Raw genomic sequence first — 9817 nt, forward strand, 5'->3', positions numbered from 1 at the left:
GCACACGTTCCGGCGGCGCGGCTGCTGGTGTACCGCCACGGCGACGGCTGGGAGCCGCTCTGCGCGTTCCTCGAGAAGCCGGTGCCGGACGAGCCGTTCCCGCCGTACGACAGCGGCGTGCGCGTGATCGGCAACCTGCAGGAGCGCATCGAGCGGACGGAGAAGCTGACGCGCCTGCTGGCGCTGCTGCTGTGCGGCAGCGTTGCGTACACCCTGTACCCCAGCCTCGGCTCTGCGCAGGAGTTTGTTGGCGAGCTGTACCGCGACTTCCAGGCAGCGTACGGCACGAAGTGAGGGCGTAGCGTCTCTCTCTCTCTCTGTGTNCCGCGACTTCCAGGCAGCGTACGGCACGAAGTGAGGGCGTAGCGTCTCTCTCTCTCTCTGTGTGTGTGTGTGTGTGCCTTTGTCTGTGTGTGTGTTGTGGGCGCCGCGCCGTTCGCCGCCTCATTCTTGCTGCGGCTGGACTCTTTGGCTGCTGCTGCTGCTCTTCTCTTCTCGTGCGCCCCCACCCCCTCATTCCTTGTGTGTTCGCCTCCGCGTACGTCCTCTGTACGACTGCTGTTCCTTCTCTTCCTCCTTCTCCGCAAGGTTTTGTTTTTTGTCTCTCTCGTTTTAGTCTCCGCCAGCGTGGGCGGGACGAGGTGCGAACGATAAACAAGCAAACAAGCAAGCCGCGAGGAGGGAAACAAGGAAGAGAAAAAGAAACCAAAGAAAAAAAAAGAGGGGTGAGGGATTGGCGATACCAAACAAACAAAACAACAAGGAAACCAACAACAAAAACAAGGGGAAAGGGACGAATCGCAAGTTGGGCGGGAAGACAGCGAAGGACGGTGATTTCATCTCGTTTCCTCCCCCTCTCTCTCTCTCTCTCTGCGACTCGTTTGGCGTCGTTGCTTCGTATTGCTCCGAGGTGCGTGTCTTANGAGGGATTGGCGATACCAAACAAACAAAACAACAAGGAAACCAACAACAAAAACAAGGGGAAAGGGACGAATCGCAAGTTGGGCGGGAAGACAGCGAAGGACGGTGATTTCATCTCGTTTCCTCCCCCCCTCTCTCTCTCTCTGCGACTCGTTTGGCGTCGTTGCTTCGTATTGCTCCGAGGTGCGTGTCTTAGTCTCTGCGAGTGTGGGCTTGAGTGTGTGTGTGTGTGTGTGTTTGTGTGGAGTGTGCGTGCCGCTGCTGCTCCTGCTGCCGTATTAGTAGTGACAGTGGCAGTGGTAGTGGTAGTAGTAGTCGCCGTAGTCGAGGCTGTGGTAGCCGAGGGCGCGAGGGAGTGGAAAGAGTGGGAGAGCAGGCAGTGCACGGATGCAGGGCCGCATGGGCACTGTTCGTGGCCAGGTGGCGATCCCGTTCTACCACGGTGATGCCCCGATGGGCCCGCAGCTCACATTGCCGCCGCCCATTCTCCTGCACTACATCGCACGCGTGCGGGAGTGCAAGCGCGACTGCGCACAGACGCCAGATGTGTTTGACGCCATCCTCCACGACGAGGAGTTCTTTCGCGATGTGAGCAGTTTCGGCAACAATGGATTCGGCGATCCACTGAAGGAGGTGGCGTGGAAGTGGTGGCGGGCGAACTCAAAGCGCATCCTGTACCGCAACAGAAAGGGTGGCGGCAACACCTCCATGGGGGACACCGCCGATGCAAATGCGGCGGCTGCAAATGAAGAGGGGAGTGCGCCGGGGAGCGACGATGACTACGAGAGCCTGCGCTCTGTTCTGCTGCTGGTGGTAGTGATGTGCGCGCCGTACCGCATGGTGCGCGACGAGGGGTGCCCGGCGGTGACGTGTACCACTCGGCTGATGCTGTGCCGCGACCCGTCCATTGTGTACCTTGGCCTGCTCATTAACTTCACGCATCCCTTCCTGCCGGAGAAGGTGCTCGACGGCATGGGGGTGATGCGGCTCGTCGCCCACGGGTGGGAGTCGTCGCCGACCTTCGAGGACGTGGTGAAGTGCTGCTTGCGGGCGCGGCAGCGGCAGCGGCGGCGCAAAGGAATAACAACGAACAACAGCAACGGCTGGCAGGAGTCTGACGCGGCGGAGGAGGCGGCAGACGCGGAGCTGCTGCGTCTCCCACACCTGGTGCAGGACCCGCTGCAGGTCGTCCCCGAGCGGGCGCTGCGACTCCCTGCCGAGGATGGCGCCTATGCGCTTGACCCGGTGCAGATTGGGAAGGCCGTGCTCGCGAGCATGGCTGACGCCGCCGGCGACCCGGAGCGGCTGCTGTGGTGGTGCCGCTGCCGCCTGCTGTGTGTGCAGCTGTTGTCGCAGCAGGAACGCGATGAGGTGCTCTCGGGGGCCGCGTGCGAGTTCTTCCGCAGCGTCTGGAAGACCGAGCGGTTATTTTTTAACATCCTGGAAGACATTGAGTGCGACGACGAAAATGACACCCGGGATGATAGCCACAACCACGACAACAATAGCAACAACAATATTAGCAGCGCACAAACATTGGATGCAGGTGACAGAAACGTTGGAGCCGTGGACATCCGGGCGAACAGTGCGGCGACACTCGTCGGAGCGATTGCGGATGTTTTGCGCTTCTGGCACTTCTCTGTGCGCGCTGGCGGAACACTCGGCAGCCTCATTGTGAATTACGCTACACTTAACCCACTCGACACGGTGAGTCGTGTGGCGCCGTCCCACCGCAGGTTCCAGCGTGGCAGCCATCGCTGCTTCGCAGAGGAATGGCAGTACCGCCTCCTCAAGGACTACCACAGCACACACATCGCCGTGTTTCCGCTGAGCATCTCAGCCTACTCCACGATGCTTCCGGCTATGGTGACCCAGTTGACAGAGGTGCTGCGTTGCCAGCCGCACTACTGTCCAATATTTCTCATACGGAGCTTGGCGCTTACCAGAGAGAATACAAATACGTCGTTTGCGCTTAATTATGGATTCGTACGCGCTGTAGTGACGGTGATGCGGACTTACATGGACGAGAAAAACCCGGTTAACCATACTAGCACTAGCAGCAGTGACCGAGCCTACCGGTATGGCTGGAGTTACGAGGCTGTAGACGTACTGCGCTGGTGCTTGGCCGTGCTGGAACGCCTCTTGACGCTCTCAACGCATGAGACGATCAACCCGATCGTCTTCCTGCTTTCGCCGCAGGAGGACGACGGCTACGAGCTGTGCCAGCACATCTGCAAGAGTATACTATACCCTGGCGGCCACCCTGTCCTCGTGGCGGCGGCGTTCCGCTTCTTCGCGGCGTGCATCCACCACAACGTGCGGGATGTTGTGCCGGCGCTTCAGCAGCGCGGCGTATTGCAGATAGTGTTGGCGATTGGGGAGAGCTCTACACTCCTTGAGCGACCCAACCGACGCGCGCTAGCTGGAAGCCGTCGGTCGCCCGTCTCGATCAACCCGGACACCGGGATGCGTGAGACGTACGCGTGGCTGGTCGTCGAGGAGGACACAGAGGAGCTGGATGAAGTCGACACCCTCGCATACTACGAACAGGCCATACCGATCATAAACATCTGCAGTATCCTCCAGGCCTTTGCAGTGCACAATAGCACACACGCACAGCTGAACCAGCCGCATTTGTTGCAGTGCTTCTTGCGGAGTCTCATGGTGCCCGCCAATCCCACCACAGCGGCCGCAGCGCCATTTTCAGTGGGGTCTCCGCGCACAACGGAGGTGCAGTCATTGCGCGTTGAGCCCCGCTCAGCGGAAGCAGCAGGCAAAGATCTTCTTTCGCTGCTGCGCACGCTGCCGGGGATACAGGACAGCTTCTTCGCGGCGCTGTCAGAGACACTGCGGGGACTCGCGGTGGAAGCCCGTCGTCCAGGTGCCGCACCGGAGGTGGAGCTGTCGTTGTTGAACGTTCTGGCCTGCCTCAGCGGAGCGGAGTTCCGCCAACTCACGCAGCGCTCATCGCACCGCCGCCATCGCTTGCGGCAGCCGGACGCCGCCAACGCTTCGGGGGACGCGCTCATCCAGAAGCTGGTGCAGTGCGAGAAGGTAATCGTCGAGGCGATCGCCGCGCTGCTGCGGATGCCGCGCCGCAGGACATCAGTGACAACCACCTGCAACGTTCTCCGGGCGTTTCTGTGCGACATTCCGATACCACTACTTGACAGCATCTCACGGGAGATTGTCGGCTATGCCAAGGATTCAGTGGAGATGTTGCGGAATGGCGGCCTCTCGGATGATCGTGTGTTGACGCTGCATCTTCTGACTTCTGCCCTCTTCGTTGACTTTCAGTGCACACCGTCAAACGTGACGAAGTTCCGCCGCGATTTGGCCAACGCAATCTTCGACGCATACGTCTTAATGGAGGTTGCACGGGACGGCGTCACCACTCATACCACGCCAGATTCAAGCCGTCTGGCAACAGAAGCAGGAGAAGCAACACCAACAACAGCGGCAGTGTCAACGGCTGCGATCGGCGCATCACCAACTGCAACACCAAGCGAAGCAACAGGTTTGGTTGGTCCTGGGGCTGTAGATGCAGCAACGACGACGCAAGGTGGGCCGGATGCCGGCGTTACGGACACTGACTACTCCTTCGAATGGCCTATGCCGTTCGGGGACGCCCGCCGTGAAGAATTCTTCTTGTCTCACGAAGAGGGTGGGATGTCTAATCGTGGGGTCGCCCCTACTACCGGTGTTGTTTTGCCAGCAGCAGAAGGTGGTGGTAGTGGTGGCGAGCAGGAGACAAGCTCCGCGACGGAGACGTTCCGCCGCTGCGTTTCCCGCATGCTCGCGCCTCCGCCTGACTCCAGCCGCCCGTTTTCCTCTACGCTGCGACTGCACCGCGCGATGTCGTCGAACCAATATTACTTGTTACCGGTGAATGCGGTGCACCTGCTTGGCCGTGTGGAGACTGTGCTACGGAAAATCGCGAGTTCTGTCGAGACTGCTGTCAGCAAGAAGTGGCTCGATGTGTCTTATGAGAATGTGGCGGGAGGCGAGGTGACTCCGGACGTGCAGGCCACCCTCCGCGCCATTGCCCTCGACGCGGTGGATCTGTCGGAGCTGCGGGAGGTGGAGGTGCGCATGCGGTACACAGAGGTGCTGTTCGCTGGAATGTGGCGCAGTAGCTCTAGCAGCGATAGCGGCAGTCTCTCCTCTTTCTTCATAAACATTGCCGCATGCCTTCGATCCATCACAGAAAGTGTGCTGCCACTGCAGTGGAACTCACCATCTTCATCGCCAACGACATTAGAAGGGGTACGGGGAGAAGCGGCATCTTCGCCGCCGTCACCACCACCCCCCGCAGAGAGCACGGATCCCAGGAGTGAGAACCAGGTGGCTGATGCTTCGGCTCCTACGAAGCTCGCGGTTATCATCCGCGCTCTGTCTTCTATCCTCGAGGCGCTGCTGAGGGCCTCACTGGAACGCGTCTCACCGCGGCGGCAGTGGGTGCAGCCGCTTGTCTACTTTGCACTCGTGACGTGGCGGGCGCATGGCCTCACGCTCACCACAGGGATGACGCGCGGCCTCCTGGCGCGGCTGTTCGACCTCGGCACGCACATATTTGACGAGGAGGCCGACAGTGCCCCCGCCGTGCAGCCGCCGGAGAACGTCACTGAGGAGGAAGGCGACAGAACGCCTGGNACCTCGCGCTGGCTGGACTACACTTCGTGGATGGGGATGGGTGGACCAAATGTCGCGGGAGCCATGCCGCCGATTCCGTCGAGCGTTTTGTCAGGCGCCAACATGGGGGGTGGGGCGAGAGTCGATGCCGACTTCTCGGTGCCCGACAGAGATCCTGATGAGGATGGAGAACAGGGCCACGACGAAGAATCACAGCACCACGAGCAGGAAAGACCATCATCGTCCCCATCTCTCTCGGATATTGCAATAGGGTGGACGCTTGAGGTAGCCTCCACGCTGCGCTTCGCCGACGGTGTGACGGAAGAAGAGAGTATGCACATGCGGCGGCAGAGCACCAAGGTGTGCTGGCTCTACTACTACCACTATCAGACCAGCGGCCTCCTCTTGGACCACCGCTCGACTGGCGCGCCACGGCGTTCGTCACCAATTCTGCAGACCATCATCCGCCTCATCCTCGAAAACCCCGCGCGTAACTACACACTTCTGGAGCTTCTGGCGGTGTTGCTTTCGCAGGATGAGTCCGTATGCCTGCGTGTGGCACTCGTCTCACATACACAACTTCCTCGCGCCATATTCGAATGTATCACCGCAGAGCTTCTCCGCATTTCTGGTGAGGCCTCGGCCGATCCGTTGCAGCAGCAGCAGCGACGCAAGGCGATGCTAGGACAGCTCTTCTGCTTCCTCTCTGCCTGCTCGGCGAGCACGCTGGGGGAGAAGGGCTTGCGCACGTGCCCGTACTACAGAGGTAACCAGTTGAACTTCTGTTGGATGGGCCACCTCTGCCGCTTCCCGCATCCGAGCGATGGCGCCACGGTGAACATGCGACTCACGACTGCAGCCGTGAATGAAAGGGTGCGAGACGTCGTGCACTTGCTAAAGGAGTTCGGTTACGCTGAGCCGAGCGAGACGGAAAAAACAGGGGAGGAAAAGGACACCACGGTGCGATCCGGTGATACAGTTAGTGGCGGTAGCGTGGAGCCGACTGCGGCAGGCCCAGTGAAGGAGGAGGAGCACGGCAAGGAGGAGTCGACTGGTGACGGGTGTCGTGGGGCTCTTGAGGGAGGGGCGGGTGTGAAGCTCAGCATGTCATCCGTCGTTGGTGGCGCGTTGCTGCTGCCGAAGAGCCTCCTTCCGATGTGCTCAGAGCTGGTCCTCGACTACCTCGCCGAAGATGACAGCGTTCTGGAGGAGCAGCTCAAGGAGAAGCACCACCGACACAAGCATGCTGAAGAGGAATACGAGTCTAACGCCGAAAGTGGCAACGTCAACAGCCGCCAGAAAAGGGTGGTGTTGGCGCGTGAGCTGCACGTGCTGGAGACGCCAGTGACGCACATTGCGTTGAGCTTGCTCATGAAACTGTTAGAGACCGGCGACACGTCGCTCATCTCGAACCTTTATCAACTGAACGACACCACAAGGAAGGGTCTCGTTGAGCGCGCCGTTTCCCGCGTGCTGCGCGACGATACGCCGGCGCCAGCCACCCGCGTAGCGGTGCTGAAGGCCCTCCTCGACCAGCCCGAGCAGACGGAGTGGGCCGTGTACTCCGCCATGGTGGGCGCCGTGCAGAACTACATGCACATCGGTGGCACCTACACGCTGCGAGAGGCGGATGTGCAGGAGCTCTTGGGCACCCAGCACGCGAGTCTGGGCACACGCAAGGGCAGTCCGCGCAACCGCGGCGTCGCCGACATCCACCGCCAGTCAATGCCGCTGAACGACTTCATTGTTGCCCTGCGCTCTGTCATCGACAAGCACCCCAAGGCCTTCTGCGCGGTGTTCAACACTTCCTGCGTCGTGCACATCCTGCGCACCGACGAGAACACCACGACACCGGACAGCGTCAAGACCGCCGTGTGGCTGGCGCCACGGAAGCCTCCGCGGCCAGGCGCGATGGGCACTGCGCACACACCACAGCGCATCATGACGGAGAAGCTTCTGGAAATGCTGCTGCGGCGGCTTGCGGACGAGTCGCTGCTGCCGAATTATGCCGCCACCGTTCTGAATCATATAACAAGCGTCCCCGCCGTCGCCGCCATCATGACGACGTACAATATCAACTTGCCGCTTCCGGAAAGCATGCGGGACGTATTTGCGGAATGTAAGCCAACCAACGAGCACACACGGCAACCACAGCAGAGAAACCAACAGCAACAACAACACCAAACACAACCCGGAGACTCCTTCTCCGTGAGGGAGGGAAGCTTTTACCTTACACCTTTCCTAGCGGTTGTACTTTACATGGATAAGCATAGGTTGGAGCTGCTTGAGCCATTTTTTTCTAGTGTTGCACAGAAGGCACCTTCACGATTGACACGCGTTGTCCTGCAGGCGCTTGAGGTGATGCTGACAGCTGCATCATCCCGAAGCAGCAAGAAGAAGGACAATGTCACTGAGGAGGAGGAGGAGGAGGAGGACGATGAAGAGGTGGCAGCCCTAGCTTCCCTATTTGAGGGTCCCACACCGGCGAATATGGCCTGCCGTCTCGTTCACGTACTGCGCCTACTACTAGCGGCTCCGTCGCGCTCGCTCGTCTGGCGAATTTGTGACGAGCTGTGGAGCTGCGGCGCCCTCGACGTGATGTACCGCATGGCGCAGCAGTGTTGCTGCACCACCGAGCGTGACGCCGCAGCGCTCCTCCTTGTCATTCGACGCGTGCTGCTGGCGTATGGCAAGTGCCACAACAGTGGCCGCAGCGGAAACGCGGCCCAGCCCAACGACCGACACGACCCGGTGGGCGAAAGTGGCAGTGGTGATGCGATACAGGTTCAACGGGCGCGACGACAGACATCGTCCTCGTCATTGCAGGTACAAGAGGGCAGCACGGCGCGGCTGAGCGATGGCGGCATGATGCAGACAGTACACACGCCCCCGTCGGGCATCGTTGTGGATGACCTATCGTACTTTGGTCTTGACGAAAGCCACGACCGGCGCGACGATGCCGGCGCCCGGCTGCGTGTGCGTCACGAGGACTCGCTGCCCGACATCATGCTGGGGATCGGTGAGCTACTGCGGCCCAACGATGCCGTTGCGCTGTTCCGCAGCGGCCGCGACTCGGAGAGTGACGACTTCCACCGCCTCCGTCATGACGACGAGGGGGGCCTCGAGTTGGCCCTCGGCGAAATGTTGCCTATCGCGGTGCACATCCACACAGGCCCGCAGGATATGAACGACATCGATGATGATGATGACGATGACGACGACGATGACGATGACGACGACGACGATGACGATGATGATGACGAAGAAGAGGAAGACGAAGACGAGGACGCAGACGCAGAAGACGACGACATGGGCGATGGTGAAGTTGGCCACACACATGATGATGATGAAACTGTCGAGAATAACGACGGCGAGGACGACGAACACGCCCAGCGCGTCGCACACATCATCAGCGGCACGAATACCTTTGGCATCGGCCGCATCGTGGGCTACGGCGGCGGTGCGGAGGGCGCGGAACTCGTCATAACAGACATGGAACACGACGACGACGACGACGACGAGGGTGCTGAGGAGGAGGAGGATGAGGATGAGGATGAGGATGATGAGGACGAGGACGAGGACGAGGAAGACGACGGCGACGACGACAACGATGCGGGGATGTCGTTTGTCATAGACCAGCCGAATATGCAGAGTGGCGGCCCGCTGAACGAGATGGTGCTGATGCCGTTCCCCTTCGACAGCACGCCCGCCGACGCGATGCTGCCATCGGTCGCGCGTGGCCACATGCCGTTGGACTACACGAACTACACTGGCGTCGCCCGCATGCCTGGCAGTGGGAGCGATGGGGGCAACTGGACGCTGCTCGCCGCGGACGGCCAAACAACGATACTTGAGATCCTCGGCCGGAGCAGGCCCGATATGATGCTGCGGGACTACTCCGTCATGGGAAGTGAGCGGCATGGCATCGTGTCGCGACTGGTGAGTGTATGTGAGGCGATCAACGCGTCGGTGGACAGACAATGGGATGAGTTAGCGGTGTTTGATCCACTTCCACCAGTGCTGCGTGGCCTCGAGGAGGTGCCACCGCGCGTAACGTTGCCAGTACAAGCCGGCACCAGTGGTAGCAACAACGGTGGCGACTCAGCAGGAGCGGCCACAAGAATAGCGGCAGGGCATAGTGATGCCCCTTCAGTTTCCCCGTTAGATTTGGGGACACCAAACGACCAGGATATCCAGCGATCTGCCGTTTCCTGGGAGACTGCCACCACAGGGTCCTCAAGAAATTTCATGACCAACCTGATAA

At 60.3% G+C, this 9817-nt stretch overlaps 5 protein-coding genes across 5 annotated transcripts; all 5 read right to left on the minus strand.

Annotated features, from left to right (window-relative positions):
- Positions 1–2346: 2346 nt before the first annotated feature.
- Positions 2347–2676, minus strand: DQ04_06121000 (hypothetical protein; the record flags this gene model as incomplete). Its single annotated transcript, XM_009314541.1, has 1 exon — positions 2347–2676. The coding sequence occupies one exon, from the start codon at positions 2674–2676 to the stop codon at positions 2347–2349; it is 330 nt and encodes a 109-aa protein (XP_009312816.1).
- Positions 2677–3461: 785 nt separating this feature from the next.
- On the minus strand, positions 3462–4097 carry DQ04_06121010 (hypothetical protein; the record flags this gene model as incomplete). Its single annotated transcript, XM_009314542.1, has 1 exon — positions 3462–4097. The coding sequence occupies one exon, from the start codon at positions 4095–4097 to the stop codon at positions 3462–3464; it is 636 nt and encodes a 211-aa protein (XP_009312817.1).
- Positions 4098–4904: 807 nt separating this feature from the next.
- On the minus strand, positions 4905–5306 carry DQ04_06121020 (hypothetical protein; the record flags this gene model as incomplete). Its single annotated transcript, XM_009314543.1, has 1 exon — positions 4905–5306. One exon carries the CDS (start codon positions 5304–5306, stop codon positions 4905–4907), a length of 402 nt encoding a protein of 133 aa, XP_009312818.1.
- A 1857-nt stretch (positions 5307–7163) lies between these two features.
- DQ04_06121030 (hypothetical protein) lies at positions 7164–7496 on the minus strand (the record flags this gene model as incomplete). Its single annotated transcript, XM_009314544.1, has 1 exon — positions 7164–7496. The coding sequence occupies one exon, from the start codon at positions 7494–7496 to the stop codon at positions 7164–7166; it is 333 nt and encodes a 110-aa protein (XP_009312819.1).
- Positions 7497–8577: 1081 nt separating this feature from the next.
- Positions 8578–9474, minus strand: DQ04_06121040 (hypothetical protein; the record flags this gene model as incomplete). Its single annotated transcript, XM_009314545.1, has 1 exon — positions 8578–9474. One exon carries the CDS (start codon positions 9472–9474, stop codon positions 8578–8580), a length of 897 nt encoding a protein of 298 aa, XP_009312820.1.
- Positions 9475–9817: the final 343 nt, after the last annotated feature.

This window comes from Trypanosoma grayi (genome assembly GCF_000691245.1).
Source record: "Trypanosoma grayi strain ANR4 Tgr_612_V1, whole genome shotgun sequence".
NCBI classification, from domain to species: domain Eukaryota; phylum Euglenozoa; class Kinetoplastea; order Trypanosomatida; family Trypanosomatidae; genus Trypanosoma; species Trypanosoma grayi.